The 23711-nt window shown below is 46.3% G+C and overlaps 1 protein-coding gene across 1 annotated transcript in view; it reads left to right on the top strand.

Annotated features, from left to right (window-relative positions):
* Positions 1-287: 287 nt before the first annotated feature.
* Positions 288-23711, top strand: part of LOC306922139 (son of sevenless homolog 1-like) — a gene marked incomplete at both ends in the record, with an annotated part of 64294 nt that continues 40870 nt past the window's right edge. Inside the window, 11 exons of the mRNA XM_079499534.1 lie at positions 288-363; positions 3955-4202; positions 4491-4617; positions 8037-8127; positions 9438-9580; positions 11036-11117; positions 13003-13119; positions 14014-14117; positions 14435-14693; positions 14922-15041; positions 20417-20579. Coding sequence (XP_079355660.1) covers positions 288-363; positions 3955-4202; positions 4491-4617; positions 8037-8127; positions 9438-9580; positions 11036-11117; positions 13003-13119; positions 14014-14117; positions 14435-14693; positions 14922-15041; positions 20417-20579 — 1530 coding nt within the window. The remainder of the gene's footprint in view (positions 364-3954; positions 4203-4490; positions 4618-8036; positions 8128-9437; positions 9581-11035; positions 11118-13002; positions 13120-14013; positions 14118-14434; positions 14694-14921; positions 15042-20416; positions 20580-23711) is intronic.

Genomic DNA, 23711 nt, shown 5'->3' with positions numbered 1-23711 from the left:
CGGACTGAGTGTGGGAATGGTAGAGAGAGAGTGGGGGGGGGATGAGAGAGAAGCGGGGCTATTGGAATCTGCCTGCCTGCATTCAGATGCATGCGTCTCTCAACCGTTCTGTCAAACTTCACCGTGCGTTAATCACGCGTTAATTAAATTAACGCCGTTAAAAGGACGTTGAGTTAACGCACGATTAACGCGTTAACTTTGACAGCCTTAATATATATATATATATATATATATAATAGATACCATTATATTAAAATACTATCTGTACTGTATTACAGTGAGATCAGATGAAACAAAGTGATGCCATAAAGAAGATGAATGAGATCCAACGAAGCATCGATGGATGGGAAGGCAAGGACATCGGTAAGGTCACCGAGGTCAAGGTCATTTATATAACCATATGGATGGGAAGGCAAGGACATCGGTAAGGTCACAGAGGTCAAGGTCACTGATATAACCATATACAACCCTGTTTACTATGCATGGGAAGGCAAGGACATCGGTAAGGTCAGAGGTCATAACAATAGCCCTCTGTATACTATGGATGGGAATGTCAGGTTTTCAGACTACGGCAGAAGATTGGGAGTGAGTCTGCTAGTGGAGGAGTTAATGTACTTTTAACTTCAGGTCATGATGCAGAGGTTCCCTTTGGCATGGAAGTACCTTAACTCCTCCACTAGAGGTCCCCTTTGGCATGGAAGTACCTTAACTCCTCCACTAGAGGTCCTCTTTGGCATGGAAGTACCTTAACTCCTCCACTAGAGGTCCCCTTTGGCATGGAAGTACCTTAACTCCTCCACTAGAGGTCCCCTTTGGCATGGAAGTACCTAAACTGCTCCACTATGCAGTCCCCTTTGGCATGGAATTACCTTAACTGCTCCACTATGCAGTCCCCTTTGGCATGGAAGTACCTTAACTCCTCCACTATACAGTCCCCTTTGGCATGGAAGTACCTTATCTCCTCCACTAGAGGTCCCCTTTGGCATGGAAGTACCTTAACTGCTCCACTATGCAGTTCCCTTTGGCATGGAAGTACCTTATCTCCTCCACTAGAGGTCCCCTTTGGCATGGAAGTACCTTAACTCCTCCACTATACAGTCCCCTTTGGCATGGAAGTACCTTATCTCCTCCACTAGAGGTCCTCTTTGGCATGGAAGTACCTTAACTGCTCCACTATGCAGTTCCCTTTGGCATGGAAGTACCTTAACTCCTCCACTAGAGGTCCCCTTTGGCATGGAAGTACCTTAACTCCTCCACTATGCAGTCCCCTTTGGCATGGAAGTACCTTAACTCCTCCACTAGAGGTCTCCTTTGGCATGGAAGTACCTTAACTCCTCCACTAGAGGTCCTCTTTGGCATGGAAGTACCTTAACTCCTCCACTATGCAGTCCCCTTTGGCATGGAAGTACCTTAACTCCTCCACTAGAGGTCCCCTTTGGCATGGAAGTACCTTAACTCCTCCACTATGCAGTCCCCTTTGGCATGGAAGTACCTTAACTCCTCCACTATGCAGTCCCCTTTGGCATGGAAGTACGTTAACTCCTCCACTAGAGGTCCCCTTTGGCATGGAAGTACCTTAACTCCTCCACTATGCAGTCCCCTTTGGCATGGAAGTACCTTAACTCCTCCACTAGAGGTCCCCTTTGGCATGGAAGTACCTTAACTCCTCCACTAGAGGTCCTCTTTGGCATGGAAGTACCTTAACTGCTCCACTATGCAGTCCCCTTTGGCATGGAAGCACCTTAACTCCTCCACTAGAGGTCCCCTTTGGCATGGAAGTACCTTAACTCCTCCACTATGCAGTCCCCTTTGGCATGGAAGTACCTTAACTGCTCCACTATGCAGTCCCCTTTGGCATGGAAGTACCTTAACTCCTCCACTAGAGGTCCCCTTTGGCATGGAAGTACCTTAACTGCTCCACTATGCAGTCCCCTTTGGCATGGAAGTACCTTAACACCTCCACTAGAGGTCCCCTTTGGCATGGAAGTACCTTAACTCCTCCACTATGCAGTCCCCTTTGGCATGGAAGTACCTTAACTCCTCCACTATGCAGTCCCCTTTGGCATGGAAGTAACTTAACTCCTCCACTATGCAGTCCCCTTTGGCATGGAAGTACCTTAACTCCTCCACTATGCAGTTCTGACTGCAATGGGAAGTTTATTCCACTGAGTTTGGGATGTGTGGAGCATATTGTCCCTGCACTTTTAGTGAATGTTCTGCCAGCGATCAGACTTTGAAGATATGGCGGTGCCATACCTTTGGTTGCTTTGAAGGCCAGCATCAGAGTTTTGTACTCCGGGAGCCAATGGAGGGAGCGGAGAAGGGGGAGGGGCGGTAACGGGAGCCAATGGAGGGAGCGGAGAAGGGGGGAGACATGTGAGAATTTTGGCTGGTTAAAGACCAAGTGTGCGGCATTCTGGATCAATTGGAGAGGCTTAAAGGAGCATGCCGGTAGGCCAGTAAGGAGAGTTACAATAGAGATAGAACAATAGAGTTACAATAGTCACGTTGTGATTTGTCTGGATTAGGAGCTGGGCTGACTCCTATGAGGAAGGGTCTAATCCTTCATATGTTACAATAGTCACGTTGTGATTTGTCTGGATTAGGAGCTGGGCTGACTCCTATGAGGAAGGGTCTAATCCTTCATATGTTACAATTGTCACGTTGTGATTTGTCTGGATTAGGAGCTGGGCTGACTCCTATGAGGAAGGGTCTAATCCTTCATATGTTACAATAGTCACGTTGTGATTTGTCTGGATTAGGAGCTGGGCTGACTCCTAGAGGAAGGGTCTAATCCTTCATATGTTACAATAGTCACGTTGTGATTTGTCTGGATTAGGAGCTGGGCTGACTCCTAGAGGAAGGGTCTAATCCTTCATATGTTACAATAGTCACGTTGTGATTTGTCTGGATCAGGAGCTGGGCTGACTCCTATGAGGAAGGGTCTAATCCTACATATGTTACAATAGTCACGTTGTGATTTGTCTGGATCAGGAGCTGGGCTGACTCCTAGAGGAAGGGTCTAATCCTTCATATGTTATAAATACTACTACTAGTAATTCTAATACTAAATAGTACTACTAATAGTACTAATAATAGATACTATGACTGTTGTCTGGATTAGGAGCTGGGCTGACTCCTGGGTGAGGAACGGTCTAATTCGTCATATGTTATAGAGTGTACACCTACAGGATCGAGTGACAGCTGTAATGTGTGTTTTGAACGAGAGCTGACTGTCCAGGACAACACCAAGGTTCCTGGCTGTTGAGACAGACGTTACCAGGGCGTTGTCTACGGATATAGCTAGCTCCCGCATAGGGCAGGACTTAGCTGGGAAGAAGAGAAGCTCAGTCTTGTCTGGGTTCAGCTTGAGGTGGTTGGAGGACATCAACTGTGAGATGTCAGCCAGGCATGCAGTGATGCGCTCTTCCACGTGCGTAGCAGAGGGGGGGAAGGATAGAAACAGTTGAGTGTCATCAGCATAGCAGTGATAGGATATATTGTGAGCAGAGATGATAGTGCCAAAACATGTAGTGTACAGGGAGAAAAGGAGGGTACCAAGTACAGATCCCTGTGCAGTTAGGAGGGTTCAGGGGGATGACAGCAGACCTTTCCAAGAAACCTGGTAGGTCCGGTCGGTCTGTGTTGTAAGGAGTTCAGAATAGAGGTAATGTACATGTTAATTATGTAATTTGCATATTCATTCACAGGTCTGTGTTGTAAGGAGTTCATCATGGAGTTCATTTACTTAATTATCTCATTTACATATTAATTAGGTGTGTGTTGTAAGGAGTTCATAATAGAGTTAATTTGCATGTTAATTATCTCATTTACATGTTAATTATCTCATTTACATATTAATTAGTTGTGTGTTGTAAGGAGTTCATCATGGAGGTAATTTACATATTAATGATCTCATTTACATATGAATTATCTCATTTACATATTAATTAGGTGTGTGTTGTAAGGAGTTCATCATGGAAGGAACTCTAACGAGAGTTGGAGCCAAACATGAGCGTCACATCTTCCTGTTCGACGGCCTCATGGTGTGCTGTAAGTCTAACCACGCCCCCGGGGGCGGAGCCAAGTCTAGCCACGCCCCCGGGGGTGGGGTCAAGTCTAACCACGCCCCCAGGTCACACCTACCGGGCGGAGCCAGCCCTGCAGAGTACCGCCTCAAAGAGAAGTTCATCCTACGCAAGGTTAGTAGAGACTTTTATAATGTTGTCACCCATTCATTAGTTTGATGTATGACAACCCATTCATTAGACTGGTTGAAAACACATGGCTCTGCTTCTGGTGGCTGATATTGTCCTTCTAATGAATGTTAGACTGGTTGAACGTCTCTGCTTCTGGTGGCTGATATTGTCCTTCTAATGAATGTTAGACTGGTTGAAAACACACGTCTCTGCTTCTGGTGGCTGATATTGTCCTTCTAATGAATGTTAGACAGGTTTAAAACACACTGTAATTCTCTGATTGTCCACTAGGTGAGCATCAGCGACAAGGATGATAAGGAGGGCGAGTACCGCCACGCGTTCGAGATGACGCTGAAAGACGGGAACAGCGTGGTGTTCTCTGCCAAGACGGCCGAGGAGAAGAACGGATGGATGGCAGGTGGGTACCGAAGGGTTAACTGGTGTACCGAAGGGTTAACTGGTGTACCGAAGGGTTAACTGGTGTGTAGAAGGGTTGGCTGGCTGAGCCCACTCAGAGCGAACTACGGCAGCTCCATAGAGAGTGTTCTGATCACCCCGTCCGTTTCACTCATATGGATACGAAGAATCAACTGACTGAGAGAAAACGCTAATGTTACTGATGCTGAATTAGTTACAATTTGACTAGAAACAGACTGTTTCAAATAATGAGTGACTGACTGTCGTAAACGATACAGAGACACCTCCCTGACAATATAACCATACAGAGACACCTCCCTGACAATATAACCATACAGAGACACCTCCCTGACAATATAACGATACAGAGACACCTCCCTGACAATATAACCATACAGAGACACCTCCCTGACAATATAACGATACAGAGACACCTCCCTGACAATATAACCATACAGAGACACCTCCCTGACAATATAACGATACAGAGACACCTCCCAGACAATATAACCATACAGAGACACCTCCCCGACAATATAACGATACAGAGACACCTCCCCGACTATAACGATACAGAGACACCTCCCCGACAATATAATGATACAGAGACACCTCCCCGACTATAACGATACAGAGACACCAACCCGACAATATAACGATACAGAGACACCTCCCCGACAATATAACGATACAGAGACACCTCCCTGACAATATAACCATACAGAGACACCTCCCTGACAATATAACGATACAGAGACACCTCCCTGACAATATAACCATACAGAGACACCTCCCTGACAATATAACGATACAGAGACACCTCCCAGACAATATAACCATACAGAGACACCTCCCTGACAATATAACGATACAGAGACACCTCCCTGACAATATAACGATACAGAGACACCTCCCTGACAATATAACGATACAGAGACACCTCCCTGATAATATAACGATACAGAGACACCTCCCTGACAATATAACGATACAGAGACACCTCCCCGACAAAATAACGATAGAGACACCTCCCTGACAATATAACGCTACAGAGACACCTCCCTGACAATATAACGCTACAGAGACACCTCCCTGACAATATAACGATACAGAGACACCTCCCTGACAATATAACGATACAGAGACACCTCCCTGACAATATAACCATACAGAGACACCTCCCTGACAATATAACGATACAGAGACACCTCCCAGACAATATAACCATACAGAGACACCTCCCCGACAATATAACGATACAGAGACACCTCCCCGACTATAACGATACAGAGACACCTCCCCGACAATATAATGATACAGAGACACCTCCCCGACTATAACGATACAGAGACACCAACCCGACAATATAACGATACAGAGACACCTCCCCGACAATATAACGATACAGAGACACCTCCCTGACAATATAACGCTACAGAGACACCTCCCTGACAATATAACGCTACAGAGACTTGGCCTCACCCCCCGAACCCACCTCACCCCTGCCCACTTTGACAGACTGGCATGGCTTAGGGTCGACGACAGAGTACAGCATCTTGCAATGGGTCTGGTCCACAAGATTCGATACTCCACCAAGATACCCATGTACCTGTCTAGATACTTCGTTAATGTTAACGAAGTCCACACCCACAACACCAGAGGGAGTGCAACGAACCATGTACAACCCAGATTCGGCACAAACAAGGGACTAAATTATTTTCGCTCCTATGCCACCAAAATGTGGAACGCCCTACCAACAGTCATTAAGACATGCGAATCCCTTGACTCCTTCAAAACTGCTCTAAAAGGGCACCTACGGATGGCTGCAATTCGAAACTGGCCCCCGTAAAATCTGAATCCCTGACAATATAACGACACAGAGACACCTCCCTGACAAATAACGATACAGAGACACCTCCCTGACAATATAACGATACAGAGACTGTTGGAAATATTTAAGATAAGGGAAGACTCGAAGACCAATTTGTTACATATAAAATGCAGAAGGGACAATTAATGATTTACTAATGATAAAAAGGACTGTATAATACTGTATTACTGAGCTGCAACAGAGCTGAAACTATAAAAATACTTTACTAAAGTAATCAGAGTACAAATAAATACTCTGCACCACAAATCTATGCAGGGAGCCTCTAGCAATTGGGAAAAATGGTTATTAAACCATTTCAGATGAAAAAGTTGAGAATTAGCTTTAACAGGAATACTATCAAAATCCAAATGTTACCTTAAGCAGGAAATACTCTTTAGAAAAATACCTTTAAATACCCAATAGAAAAGATGAGACCACCAGGAAGAATGATTGTCCAGTCAGAGCAAATATGGTTTTGTCAGTTCATTTTCAGTTCGGAGAGAGCAAAGAACAGATCCCACATACAGCCACTGTCTCTCCCCCGTGCCACCAAATGGACACGGTATATATGGGATACTGTAATCAGAATACGCTACACAGAGCAACGTGTCAAGAGAGCAGAGGAGGATTCACTGTCACTTCCTATCTAAACCAGGAAGCATAATGTATGGGATATGTAGTCTTTCATGTAAATGTAGTTCATAATTCTCATTTAATGCCGACCAGTTAACGTAACTAGGAGACAACTTGTCTGCTCTGGCAAAGCACCAAGGCCGAATAACATGCTGTTTTCCACAGACACACTGGGTGTTGGGGCAAACAGGAGAAAACAATTATTTTATCAGCACGCTGGCTGGGGGGAGAATTAATACTTATCTAAACACTGGGCTAGGGGAGAAGTGAAAACCGAAATCAGTGGGACAGTGTGACCTGAGGCACATGGCAAATACATGGGCAAGGGGCATAATTGAAACTTCCATCTACAAAATAACAGATCTACAATAACTCAAAATTATCCATCAGAGACACCTCCCTGACAATATAACGATACAGAGACACCTCCCTGACAATATAACGATACAGAGACACCTCCCTGACAATATAACGATACAGAGACACCTCCCCGACAATATAACGATACAGAGACACCTCCCTGACAATATAACCATACAGAGACACCTCCCTGACAATATAACGATACAGAGACACCTCCCCGACAATATAACGATACAGAGACACCTCCCGACAATATAACCATACAGAGACACCTCCCTGACAATATAACGATACAGAGACACCTCCCTGACAATATAACGATACAGAGACACCTCCCTGACAATATAACCATACAGAGACACCTCCCTGACAATATAACGATACAGAGACACCTCCCCGACAATATAACGATACAGAGACACCTCCCGACAATATAACCATACAGAGACACCTCCCTGACAAATAACGATACAGAGACATCTCCCTGACAATATAACCATACAGATTTGGCTATTTGGCTGCCAGTGTAAATGGGGCCTAACTTGTTTCCTCAGCTCTGGTGTCTCTCCGGTATGGCAGCACATTGGAGCGCATGTTGGATTCCACCCAGAGGACTGAGGAGAAGGACTCCATGCTTCTCCCCAGGTACTGACATTATTATTAGGGGCCAACGCCCAAAGGGTCAACGGTCCATATTGTTTTACACCTTATTGTCACATGACAGATTTAGTGAAATTAGCTTTTGCGCAAATAGCTCCCATCGTGTTGTTGTTTTTTCCCCAATGGGGGGAAATCAATCGGGTCTGATTGGTTGAGAGTTAATTAGCTGAGGCAGAGGCTGGACATTGCACAGGTGAAAGGAGTTGGCCTCATTAGGCCCACTGGCAGAGCCTGACCAGGTGAAAGGAGTTGGCCTCATTAGGCCCACTGGCAGAGCCTAACCAGGTGAAAGGAGTTGGCCTCATTAGGCCCACTGACAGAGCCTGGCCCAGGTGAAAGGAGTTGGCCTCATTAGGCCCACTGGCAGAGCCTAACCAGGTGAAAGGAGTTGGCCTCATTAGGCCCACTGGCAGAGCCTGGCCCAGGTGAAAGGAGTTGGCCTCATTAGGCCCACTGGCAGAGCCTAACCAGGTGAAAGGAGTTGGCCTCATTAGGCCCACTGGCAGAGCCTAACCAGGTGAAAGGAGTTGGCCTCATTAGGCCCACTGGCAGAGCCTGGCCCAGGTGAAAGGAGTTGGCCTCATTAGGCCCACTGGTAGAGCCTGACCAGGTGAAAGGAGTTGGCCTCATTAGGCCCACTGGCAGAGCCTGACAAGGTGAAAGGAGTTGGCCTCATTAGGCCCACTGGCAGAGCCTGACCAGGTGAAAGGAGTTAGCCTCATTAGGCCCACTGGCAGAGCCTGACCAGGTGAAAGGAGTTGGCCTCATTAGGCCCACTGGCAGAGCCTGGCCCAGGTGAAAGGAGTTGGCCTCATTAGGCCCACTGGCAGAGCCTGGCACAGGTGAAAGGAGTTGGCCTCATTAGGCCCACTGGCAGAGCCTGACCAGAGCCTTTTGTGGTGGTTCTAGAGGACCCACAGTTCTCTCGACCGACTCGATACCTGGCACTGCACTCCCTGTGGGGTTGTGGAACGCGTGTGTCGAATGTGAAGTCGGTGGGTCAAACGGTTCTCGAGTTACGTGCATTACAACCGCGCACGCACGCACGCACGCACGCACGCACGCACGCACGCACGCACGTACGCAGAGATGTGGCGCATTTATATTGTCATATATATTCATATATTTGTCGTGTATTTTCAGACAGGAGGCCTATAGATTCTATAGATTGTTTGTCATATACACAGTATGTCCTGTGCCTGTGTCCAAGATTTCCTATGCACTTGGCAAATGGCAAATGGCAAATAAAGTCTATTATATTCTTCATATATATTCATATACATGTCATTTTTCAGACAGGAGGCCTATAGGTTCTCAGAACCAGACTCTGAGCAGAATGTGCTGTTTGAGGAGAACATGCAGACGTCTGGAATCCCAACCATCAAGGCTGGAACCGTCTGTAAGCTGATAGAGAGGCTGACCTTCCACATGTATGCTGGTAAGACTCTATACCTATCTACCATATCTATATCTATCTACCATATCTATATCTATCTACCATATCTATATCTATCTACCATATCTATCTACCTACCTACCATATCTATATCTATCTACCATATCTATCTACCTACCTACCATATCTATATCTATCTACCATATCTATCTACCTACCTACCATATCTATATCTATCTACCATATCTATATCTATCTACCATATCTACCTACCTACCTACCATATCTATATCTATCTACCATATCTATATCTATCTACCATATATATCTACCTACCTACCATATCTATATCTATCTACCATATCTATCTACCTACCTACCATATCTATATCTATCTACCATATCTATCTACCTACCTACCATATCTATATCTATCTACCATATCTATCTACCTACCTACCATATCTATATCTATCTACCATATCTATATCTATCTACCATATCTATCTACCTACCTACCATATCTATATCTATCTACCATATCTATCTACCTACCTACCATATCTATATCTACCTACCTACCTACCATATCTATATCTACCTACCTACCTACCATATCTATCTACCTACCTACCATATCTATATCTACCTACCTACCTACCATATCTATATCTACCTACCTACCTACCATATCTATCTACCTACCTACCATATCTATCTACCTACCTACCATATCTATCTACCTACCTACCATATCTACCTACCTACCTACCTACCATATCTACCTACCTACCTACCATATCTATCTACCTACCTACCATATCTACCTACCTACCTACCATATCTATATCTACCTACCTACCTACCATATCTATATCTACCTACCATATCTACCTACCTACCTACCATATCTATCTACCTACCTACCATATCTATCTACCTACCTACCATATCTATATCTACCTACCATATCTATCTACCTACCTACCATATCTATCTACCTACCTACCATATCTACCTACCTACCTACCATATCTACCTACCTACCTACCATATCTATCTACCTACCTACCATATCTACCTACCTACCTACCATATCTACCTACCTACCTACCATATCTATCTACCTACCTACCATATCTACCTACCTACCTACCATATCTACCTACCTACCTACCATATCTACCTACCTACCTACCATATCTATCTACCTACCTACCTACCATATCTACCTACCTACCTACCATATCTATCTACCTACCTACCATATCTACCTACCTACCTACCATATCTATATCTACCTACCATATCTATATCTATTTACCATATCTATCTACCTACCTACCATATCTATATCTACCTACCTACCTACCTACCTACCTACCTACCTAAGACTGACTGTAAAATGTGATCCAGTCTAGACTGGCTGGTAAAAAAAAACTGTGTGTGCATGTGCGTGTGCGCGTGTGTGCGCGTCCGTGTCCGTTTGTGTTTCAGATCCAAACTTTGTGCGAACATTTCTGACCACTTACCGCTCCTTCTGTAAACCCCACGACGTACTGGACCTCCTGATGGAGAGGTATGACCTCTGACCTGTCTCTGAGCCTGTACACACACCCTAACCCTAACCTCCTGATGGAGAGGTATGACCTCTGACCTGTCTCTGAGCCTGTCCACACACACTAACCCTAACCTCCTGATGGAGAGGTATGACCTCTGACCTGTCTCTGAGCCTGTACACACACCCTAACCCTAACCTCCTGGTGGAGAGGTATGACCTCTGACCTGTCTCTGAGCCTGTACACACACCCTAACCCTAACCTCCTGGTGGAGAGGTATGACCTCTGACCTGTCTCTGAGCCTGTACACACACCCTAACCCTAACCTCCTGGTGGAGAGGTATGACCTCTGACCTGTCTCTGAGCCTGTACACACACCCTAACCCTAACCTCCTGGTGGAGAGGTATGACCTCTGACCTGTCTCTGAGCCTGTACACACACCCTAACCCTAACCTCCTGGTGGAGAGGTATGACCTCTGACCTGTCTCTGAGCCTGTACACACACCCTAACCCTAACCTCCTGGTGGAGAGGTATGACCTCTGACCTGTCTCTGAGCCTGTCCACACACCCTAACCCTAACCTCCTGATGGATAGGTATGACCTCTGACCTGTCTCTGAGCCTGTCCACACACACTAACCCTAACCTCCTGATGGATAGGTATGACCTCTGACCTGTCTCTGAGCCTGTCCACACACACTAACCCTAACCTCCTTATGGAGAGGTATGACCTGTCCCTGAGCCTTTACACACATATATACACCCTAACCCTAACCTCCTGGTGGAGAGGTATGACCTCTGAACTGTCTCTGAGCCTGTCCACACACACTAACCCTAACCTCCTGGTGGAGAGGTATGACCTCTGACCTGTCTCTGAGCCTGTCCACACACCCTAACCCTAACCTCCTGGTGGAGAGGTATGACCTCTGAACTGTCTCTGAGCCTGTCCACACACACTAACCCTAACCTCCTGGTGGAGAGGTATGACCTCTGACCTGTCTCTGAGCCTGTACACACACCCTAACCCTAACCTCCTGGTGGAGAGGTATGACCTCTGACCTGTCTCTGAGCCTGTACACACACCCTAACCCTAACCTCCTGGTGGAGAGGTATGACCTCTGAACTGTCTCTGAGCCTGTCCACACACACTAACCCTAACCTCCTGATGGATAGGTATGACCTCTGACCTGTCTCTGAGCCTGTCCACACACACTAACCCTAACCTCCTTATGGAGAGGTATGACCTGTCCCTGAGCCTTTACACACATATATACATATATACGGTACGGTACGGTACGGTACGGTACGCCGGGACAACGCTCCACACGTCCCAAACTCTTCTCCCTTCTGGCCCCAAAACTGTGGAATGCACTTCCCGTTGCAATCAGAACTGCAGCATCACTCCCGATCTTCCGCCGTAGTCTGAAAACCCACCTTTTCAGACTCCATCATGGCCCATAGCACTTACCCTACCCCCTTAGACAGCACTTCTTAGACTTATATAGCATTTGAAACAGACTTATAGCATGTCATGTAGACAGCACAATAAGTGCATTGTATGTAGTCATAGCACTTCATATGTACAGCATAGTATAGCATATATGTATAGTTTATATGTATAGTGTCATTATATAGATATGTTCTAGTTATAGTTTATATGTATAGTGTCATTGTATAGATATGTTCTAGTTACGTTCTTAGCTTACGCATGTTTCGCGATAAATGCATTTTACATATGTGATGTATTCCCATGCTTTTTGTTCTTGCTTAATGTAAGTCGCTCTGGATTAAGAGCGTCTGCTAAATGCCTAAATTGTAAATTGTAAATTGGTACGGTACGGTACGGTACAGTACGGTACGGTACTGTACTGTACTGTACTGTAACACATACGGTATGTGTTGCAGGTTTGACATCCCAGAACCGGAGCCTCCAGAACACTCTGTGGAGAACGCAGAAAAAACTCAGAGCTCAGACCAACTCAAACGATTCAGGAAGGAGTTTGTCCAACCTGTCCAGCTGAGGTACCACAACACACACTGTTATTATTATAAACTATGGATAGTTTAGATAAATATATAGTTTAACTTTAGACAATAGATAGTTTAGACTCCTGTCCAACTGACGTAACACACACTGCTATAGTATACGTTGTTTAATGGAGGGGGGGGGGGGGGGGGGGGGGGGGCACGGTGGCACAGTCGGTATTGCTGTCGCCTCACAGCTAGAAGTTCCAGGGTTCGATTCCCGCTGGGGACGTCATCAGTCATCAGTGCCCATACCCGAGACGGGATTGGCGATAGGGCCGTTCTGTGTGGAGTTTGCATGTCTTCCCGTGTCCCCTAGGGTAGGTACCCTCACATGTTCTCCCCGTGTCCCCTAGGGTAGGTATACCCTCACATTTTCTCCCCATGTCCCCTAGGGTAGGTACCCTCACATGTTCTCCCCGTGTCCCCTAGGGTAGGTACCCTCACATGTTCTCCCCGTATCCCCTAGGGTAGGTACCCTCACATGTTCTCCCCTTGTCCCCTAGGGTAGGTACCCTCACATGTTCTCCCCGTGTCCCCTAGGGTAGGTACCCTCACATGTTATCCCCGTGTCCCCTAGGGTAGGTACCCTCACATGTTCTCCCCGTGTCCCCTAGGGTAGGTACCCTCACAAAAACATGCAGTAATCCTGGTCTCTAAATTGCCTCCTCCTGGCCAGCCCGGGCGCCTGATGGAGGGGAAAGGAACTGGTCAGAATAACGTGTTCCTTCCATGCGCTACGTCCGGCCTGGGGAAATTCCCCCCTGTCAGGTGAAAACAAGTGGCTTGGACTCCTCATGCATAGAAGGTAGTATCAGTCTGTTGACTCTCCTCCCCTCCCCTCCCCTCCCCTCCCCTCCCCTCCCCTCCCCTCCCCTCTCCTCTCCTCAGAGTATTGAACGTCTGTCGTCACTGGGTTGAAAATCACTTCTATGACTTTGAGAGAGACTCTGAGTTACTGAGGAGGCTGGAGGCCTTCATCACTGTGGTACGAGGTACTAACACACACACACACACACACACACACACACACACACACACACACACACACACACACACACACACACACACACACACACACACACACACACACACACACTAGGCGTACCGACGGTGCTCATTCCACTGTTTTTATCATCCTTTCCCCATAATAAAGTTTTGTATATGTTTTCTCAAGAAACCCCCATGTAAAGAGCCTGTATTTGAAGGTGTGTAACCGTCTGTCTGTCTGTCTGTCTGTCTGTCTGTCTGTCTGCCTGCCTGCCTGCCTGTCTGTCTTTCTGTCTGTCTGTCTGTCTGTCTGTCTGTCCAGGTAAATCGATGAGGAAGTGGGTGGAGTCTATAACAAAGATCATTCAGAGAAAGCAGGCGGCCAATCCGGCGTCCGGCTCCTCCCACAGCATCACCTTTGAAGTGGCTCATCCTCCAATAGAATGGCACCTCACTCAGGCTCCTCCTCCAATAGAATGGCACCTCAGCCGCCCGGGTCAGAGTGACACCTTTGACCTCATGACCCTTCACCCCATCGAGATCGCCCGGCAGCTGACCCTGCTGGAGTCTCGATTATACAGGTAGTAATTCATACCAATCAATCAATCAATCAATCAATACACACTTATTGTATTAAGAAATTAATCAATCAATAATAATGATGCAGGTAACAGTCAGCCAATAATAAATAGTGTAATTTATAATTAGAAAGTTTAACATGACAAGAGAATAGTGTGTGCAGATGGTTGTGTTGACCCCGCCCACAGTGTGTGTTGATTGGTCGATGTATGTGTTGGCCCCTGCTACAGGGCGGTGCAGCCGTCTGAGCTGGTGGGAAGCGTTTGGACCAAAGAAGACAAAGAGCTGAATTCACCCAACCTGCTGAAGATGATCCGACACACCACCAACCTAACGCTGTGGTTAGAAAGGTACTGTACACTACCACCAACCTGACACTGTTAGAGAGGTACTGTACACTACCTCCAACCTGACACTGTGGTTAGAGAGGTACTGTACACTACCACCAACCTGACACTGTGGTTAGAGAGGTACTGTACACTACCACCAACCTGACACTGTGGTTAGAGAGGTACTGTACACTACCACCAACCTGACACTGTTAGAGAGGTACTGTACACTACCTCCAACCTGACACTGTGGTTAGAGAGGTACTGTACACTACCACCAACCTGACACTGTGGTTAGAGAGGTACTGTACACTACCACCAACCTGACACTGTGGTTAGAGAGGTACTGTACACTACCACCAACCTGACACTGTGGTTAGAGAGGTACTGTACACTACCACCAACCTGACACTGTTAGAGAGGTACTGTACACTACCACCAACCTGACACTGTGGTTAGAGAGGTACTGTACACTACCACCAACCTGACACTGTGGTTAGAGAGGTACTGTACACTACCACCAACCTGACACTGTTAGAGAGGTACTGTACACTACCACCAACCTGACACTGTGGTTAGAGAGGTACTGTACACTACCACCAACCTGACACTGTTAGAGAGGTACTGTACACTACCACCAACCTGACACTGTTAGAGAGGTACTGTACACTACCACCAACCTGACACTGTGGTTAGAGAGGTACTGTACACTACCACCAACCTGACACTGTTAGAGAGGTACTGTACACTACCACCAACCTGACACTGTGGTTAGAGAGGTACTGTACACTACCACCAACCTGACACTGTTAGAGAGGTACTGTACACTACCACCAACCTGACACAGTTAGAGAGGTACTGTACACTACCACCAACCTGACACTGTTAGAGAGGTACTGTACACTACCACCAACCTGACACTGTTAGAGAGGTACTGTACACTACCTCCAACCTGACACTGTGGTTAGAGAGGTACTGTACACTACCACCAACCTGACACTGTTAGAGAGGTACTGTACACTACCACCAACCTGACACTGTTAGAGACGTACTGTACACTACCACCAACCTGACACTGTGGTTAGAGAGGTACTGTACACTACCACCAACCTGACACTGTTAGAGAGGTACTGTACACTACCACCAACCTGACACTGTTAGAGAGGTACTGTACACTACCTCCAACCTGACACTGTGGTTAGAGAGGTACTGTACACTACCACCAACCTGACACTGTTAGAGAGGTACTGTACACTACCTCCAACCTGACACTGTGGTTAGAGAGGTACTGTACACTACCACCAACCTGACACTGTGGTTAGAGAGGTACTGTACACTACCTCCAACCTGACACTGTGGTTAGAGAGGTACTGTACACTACCACCAACCTGACACTGTGGTTAGAGAGGTACTGTACACTACCACCAACCTGACACTGTGGTTAGAGAGGTACTGTACACTACCACCAACCTGACACTGTGGTTAGAGAGGTACTGTACACTACCTCCAACCTGACACTGTTAGAGAGGTACTGTACACTACCACCAACCTGACACTGTGGTTAGAGAGGTACTGTACACTACCACCAACCTGACACTGTGGTTAGAGAGGTACTGTACACTACCACCAACCTGACACTGTGGTTAGAGAGGTACTGTACACTACCACCAACCTGACACTGTTAGAGAGGTACTGTACACTACCACCAACCTGACACTGTTAGAGAGGTACTGTACACTACCACCAACCTGACACTGTTAGAGACGTACTGTACACTACCACCAACCTGACACTGTGATTAGAGAGGTACTGTACACTACCACCAACCTGACACTGTGGTTAGAGAGGTACTGTACACTACCACCAACCTGACACTGTTAGAGACGTACTGTACACTACCACCAACCTGACACTGTGATTAGAGAGGTACTGTACACTACCACCAACCTGACACTGTTAGAGAGGTACTGTACACTACCACCAACCTGACACTGTTAGAGAGGTACTGTACACTACCACCAACCTGACACTGTTAGAGAGGTACTGTACACTACCACCAACCTGACACTGTTAGAGAGGTACTGTACACTACCACCAACCTGACACTGTGGTTAGAGAGGTACTGTACACTACCACCAACCTGACACTGTTAGAGAGGTACTGTACACTACCACCAACCTGACACTGTTAGAGAGGTACTGTACACTACCACCAACCTGACACTGTTAGAGAGGTACTGTACACTACCACCAACCTGACACTGTTAGAGAGGTACTGTACACTACCACCAACCTGACACTGTTAGAGAGGTACTGTACACTACCACCAACCTGACACTGTTAGAGAGGTACTGTACACTACCACCAACCTGACACTGTGGTTAGAGAGGTACTGTACACTACCACCAACCTGACACTGTTAGAGAGGTACTGTACACTACCACCAACCTGACACTGTTAGAGAGGTACTGTACACTACCACCAACCTGACACTGTGGTTAGAGAGGTACTGTACACTACCACCAACCTGACACTGTTAGAGAGGTACTGTACACTACCACCAACCTGACACTGTGGTTAGAGAGGTACTGTACACTACCACCAACCTGACACTGTTAGAGAGGTACTGTACACTACCACCAACCTGACACTGTGGTTAGAGAGGTACTGTACACTACCACCAACCTGACACTGTGGTTAGAGAGGTACTGTACACTACCACCAACCTGACACTGTGGTTAGAGAGGTACTGTACACTACCACCAACCTGACACTGTTAGAGAGGTACTGTACACTACCACCAACCTGACACTGTTAGAGAGGTACTGTACACTACCACCAACCTGACACTGTGGTTAGAGAGGTACTGTACACTACCACCAACCTGACACTGTTAGAGAGGTACTGTACACTACCACCAACCTGACACTGTGGTTAGAGAGGTACTGTACACTACCACCAACCTGACACTGTTAGAGAGGTACTGTACACTACCACCAACCTGACACTGTGGTTAGAGAGGTACTGTACACTACCACCAACCTGACACTGTGGTTAGAGAGGTACTGTACACTACCACCAACCTGACACTGTTAGAGAGGTACTGTACACTACCACCAACCTGACACTGTTAGAGAGGTACTGTACACTACCACCAACCTGACACTGTGGTTAGAGAGGTACTGTACACTACCACCAACCTGACACTGTGGTTAGAGAGGTACTGTACACTACCACCAACCTGACACTGTTAGAGAGGTACTGTACACTACCACCAACCTGACACTGTTAGAGAGGTACTGTACACTACCACCAACCTGACACTGTTAGAGAGGTACTGTACACTACCTCCAACCTGACACTGTTAGAGAGGTACTGTACACTACCACCAACCTGACACTGTGGTTAGAGAGGTACTGTACACTACCACCAACCTGACACTGTGGTTAGAGAGGTACTGTACACTACCACCAACCTGACACTGTTAGAGAGGTACTGTACACTACCACCAACCTGACACTGTGGTTAGAGAGGTACTGTACACTACCACCAACCTGACACTGTTAGAGAGGTACTGTACACTACCACCAACCTGACACTGTTAGAGAGGTACTGTACACTACCACCAACCTGACACTGTTAGAGAGGTACTGTACACTACCACCAACCTGACACTGTTAGAGAGGTACTGTACACTACCACCAACCTGACACTGTTAGAGAGGTACTGTACACTACCACCAACCTGACACTGTGGTTAGAGAGGTACTGTACACTACCACCAACCTGACACTGTGGTTAGAGAGGTACTGTACACTACCACCAACCTGACACTGTTAGAGAGGTACTGTACACTACCACCAACCTGGCACTGTGGTTAGAGAGGTACTGTACACTACCACCAACCTGACACTGTTAGAGAGGTACTGTACACTACCACCAACCTGACACTGTTAGAGAGGTACTGTACACTACCACCAACCTGACACTGTTAGAGAGGTACTGTACACTACCACCAACCTGACACTGTTAGAGAGGTACTGTACACTACCACCAACCTGACACTGTGGTTAGAGAGGTACTGTACACTACCACCAACCTGACACTGTTAGAGAGGTACTGTACACTACCACCAACCTGACACTGTTAGAGAGGTACTGTACACTACCACCAACCTGACACTGTTAGAGAGGTACTGTACACTACCACCAACCTGACACTGTGGTTAGAGAGGTACTGTACACTACCACCAACCTGACACTGTTAGAGAGGTACTGTACACTACCACCAACCTGACACTGTGGTTAGAGAGGTACTGTACACTACCACCAACCTGACACTGTTAGAGAGGTACTGTACACTACCACCAACCTGACACTGTTAGAGAGGTACTGTACACTACCACCAACCTGACACTGTTAGAGAGGTACTGTACACTACCACCAACCTGACACTGTTAGAGAGGTACTGTACACTACCACCAACCTGACACTGTGGTTAGAGAGGTACTGTACACTACCACCAACCTGACACTGTTAGAGAGGTACTGTACACTACCACCAACCTGACACTGTTAGAGAGGTACTGTACACTACCACCAACCTGACACTGTTAGAGAGGTACTGTACACTACCACCAACCTGACACTGTTAGAGAGGTACTGTACACTACCACCAACCTGACACTGTTAGAGAGGTACTGTACACTACCACCAACCTGACACTGTGGTTAGAGAGGTACTGTACACTACCACCAACCTGACACTGTTAGAGAGGTACTGTACACTACCACCAACCTGACACTGTTAGAGAGGTACTGTACACTACCACCAACCTGACACTGTTAGAGAGGTACTGTACACTACCACCAACCTGACACTGTTAGAGAGGTACTGTACACTACCACCAACCTGACACTGTTAGAGAGGTACTGTACACTACCACCAACCTGACACTGTGGTTAGAGAGGTACTGTACACTACCACCAACCTGACACTGTGGTTAGAGAGGTACTGTACACTACCACCAACCTGACACTGTGGTTAGAGAGGTACTGTACACTACCACCAACCTGACACTGTGGTTAGAGAGGTACTGTACACTACCACCAACCTGACACTGTTAGAGAGGTACTGTACACTACCACCAACCTGACACTGTTAGAGAGGTACTGTACACTACCTCCAACCTGACACAGAAAGGTTACAAGCTAACATGACATTAAAAGGTGTTTAGAAACAGAGAACATAGAAGAGTGGCTGCAGGTTAACGTGTCATTACGTGTATTGTATTAATATTGTATTATTAAGGTGCATTGTAGAAACAGGGAACATAGAAGAATGGGTGCAGGTTCATGACGTTAACGTCTCGTTAACATCTCGTTAACGTCTCGTTAACAGGTGCATTGTAGAAACGGAGAACATAGAAGAGCGCGTCCAGGTGGTCTCCAGGGTCATCGAGGTTCTTCAGGTGTTTCAGGAACTCAACAACTTTAACGGAGTTCTGGAGGTCGTCAGCGCCATGAACTCCTCACCTGTTTACCGCCTGGACCGCACCTTCCAGGTACCCTGACCTCACCGTACCCCTACCCTGACCCCTGACCCCTACCCCGACCCCTGACCCCTCCCCTTATCCTCACCGTCCCCTAATCCTCACTGTACAACCACAATTTACCAGAAGCTCTTAATCCAGAGCGATTTACAGTAAGTAAGAACAATACATGGTAATAGAGCGCCGAAGTCCTGACGTCACTGGCTCATCCCCTCGATTCCCCTGGTGCACGGACGTAATTTATCTATGGAGAATAACATGGGGTCATCTTAAAATTGTTTCATATAAGCATTGTGGTCCAAAACTTAACAAGCTGTCTCTGCGTTATTGTCAGGGAGGTGTCTCTGTATCGTTATATTGTCAGGGAGGTGTCTCTGTATCGTTATATTGTCAGTGAGGTGTCTCTGTATCGTTATATTTCAGGGAGGTGTCTCTGTATCGTTATATTGTCAGGGAGGTGTCTCTGTATCGTTATATTGTCAGGGAGGTGTCTTTGTATCGTTATATTGTCAGGGAGGTGTCTCTGTATCGTTATATTGTCAGTGAGGTGTCTCTGTATCGTTATATTGTCTGGGAGGTGTCTCTGTATCATTATATTGTCAGGGTCTCGTTATCGTTATATTGTCAGGGAGGTGTCTCTGTATCGTTATATTGTCAGTGAGGTGTCTCTGTATCGTTATATTGTCAGGGAGGTGTCTCTGTATCGTTATATTGTCAGGGAGGTGTCTCTGTATCGTTATATTGTCAGGGAGGTGTCTCTGTATCGTTATATTGTCAGGGAGGTGTCTTTGTATCGTTATAATGTCAGGGAGGTGTCTCGGTATCGTTATATTGTCAGGGAGGGGTCTCTGTATCGTTATATTGTCAGGGAGGTGTCTCTGTATCGTTATATTGTCAGGGAGGTGTCTCTGTATCGTTATATTGTCAGTGAGGTGTCTCTGTATCGTTATATTGTCAGTGAGGTGTCTCTGTATGGTTATATTGTCTGGGAGGTGTCTCTGTATCGTTATATTGTCAGTGAGGTGTCTCTGTATGGTTATATTGTCAGTGAGGTGTCTCTGTATCGTTATATTGTCAGGGAGGTGTCTCTGTATGGTTATATTGTCAGGGAGGTGTCTCTGTATGGTTATATTGTCAGTGAGGTGTCTCTGTATCGTTATATTGTCGGGGAGGTGTCTCTGTATCGTTATATTGTCTGGGAGGTGTCTCTGTATCGTTATATTGTCAGTGAGGTGTCTCTGTATCGTTATATTGTCAGGGAGGTGTCTCTGTATCGTTATATTGTCAGGGAGGTGTCTCTGTATCGTTATATTGTCAGGGAGGTGTCTCTGTATCGTTATATTGTCAGGGAGGTGTCTCTGTATGGTTATATTGTCTGGGAGGTGTCTCTGTATCGTTATATTGTCAGTGAGGTGTCTCTGTATGGTTATATTGTCAGTGAGGTGTCTCTGTATCGTTATATTGTCAGGGAGGTGTCTCTGTATGGTTATATTGTCAGGGAGGTGTCTCTGTATGGTTATATTGTCAGTGAGGTGTCTCTGTATCGTTATATTGTCGGGGAGGTGTCTCTGTATCGTTATATTGTCTGGGAGGTGTCTCTGTATCGTTATATTGTCAGTGAGGTGTCTCTGTATCGTTATATTGTCAGGGAGGTGTCTCTGTATCGTTATATTGTCAGGGAGGTGTCTCTGTATCGTTATATTGTCAGGGAGGTGTCTCTGTATCGTTATATTGTCAGGGAGGTGTCTCTGTATCGTTATATTGTCAGGGAGGTGTCTCTCTATCGTTATATTGTCTGGGAGGTGTCTCTGTATCGTTATATTGTCAGGGAGGTGTCTCTGTATCGTTATATTGTCGGGGAGGTGTCTCTGTATCGTTATATTGTCTGGGAGGTGTCTCTGTATCGTTATATTGTCAGGGAGGTGTCTCTGTATCGTTATATTGTCGGGGAGGTGTCTCTGTATCGTTATATTGTCTGGGAGGTGTCTCTGTATCGTTATATTGTCAGTGAGGTGTCTCTGTATCGTTATATTGTCAGGGAGGTGTCTCTGTATCGTTATATTGTCAGAGAGGTGTCTCTGTATCGTTATATTGTCAGGGAAGTGTCTCTGTATCGTTTGCGACAGTCAGTCACTTATGCATATGATACAGTCTGTTTCTAGTGAAAATGTAACTAATTCAGCAGCAGTAACAATAGTGTTTTCTCTCAGTCAGTTGATTCTTCATCCATATGAGTGAAGTGGCCTGAATTATTTATTTATTTTTCGAACACAGTTCTTATATGAGGCGGCCAAAATCCTCCTAGGGGGATTACAATGCAAATAAAAAGTACATGAATCGGTGGATTTGCGCCCTCTACCGATATTGACGTCAGACTTCGGTGCTCTATACATCACATACATAAAATTAGTCATAAGCAAGGTAAGAACCTTTATCTGTCTTATGCCCAAACCACACCAATTGTCGCGTTGGGACAAAACTGTTTCTTTTAAAGGTAAACCGGTGGTTGACCTTAAAAAAAACGTTTTGTCCCAACGGGGACAAAAGTATAAAGTGCTATGTCTACAAAAAACGCTATCTAAGTTACATAAGTTTAGCCTTTGCATACGCCTGTAGGGTCGTCGAGGCTAACAACAAATACTCTAACAAACCTTAACCATCCCTTCTCTAAAACACCCTGGACAACGCTCCACACGTCCCAGACTCTTCTCCCTTCTCTAAAACACCCTGGACAACGCTCCACACGTCCCAGACTCTTCTCCATTCTCTAAAACACCCTGGACAACGCTCAACACGTCCCAGACTCTTCTCCCTTCTCTAAAACACCCTGGACAACGCTCCACACGTCCCAGACTCTTCTCCCTTCTCTAAAACAGGGGTTCTCAACGTTTTTGGCCGGGGACCCCCGGAAATGCTTTGGCAATGTCTCGGGACCCCCGCCCCGCCCCCTCCCGACCCCCAATATAAATTGACTGCTACAATAACCTTAACCCATTTTGGGCGGGAACCCCTTTTGGTGTTTTAAGCATTATGTTATAATTTAGCTATTGAAAAATAGCAGATCTACAAGCTCATAGCGCGCCACCGAGTGGCGCGCTACGAGCTTGTAGGTCTGCTATTTTTGAAAAATCTTGAAATCCAGAG

Source organism: Electrona antarctica, assembly GCF_951216825.1.
Source record: "Electrona antarctica genome assembly, chromosome: 4".
NCBI lineage: Eukaryota > Metazoa > Chordata > Actinopteri > Myctophiformes > Myctophidae > Electrona > Electrona antarctica.
The sequence above is the reverse complement of the archived record's forward strand: the minus strand, read 5'-3'. Positions and strand labels throughout refer to the sequence as shown.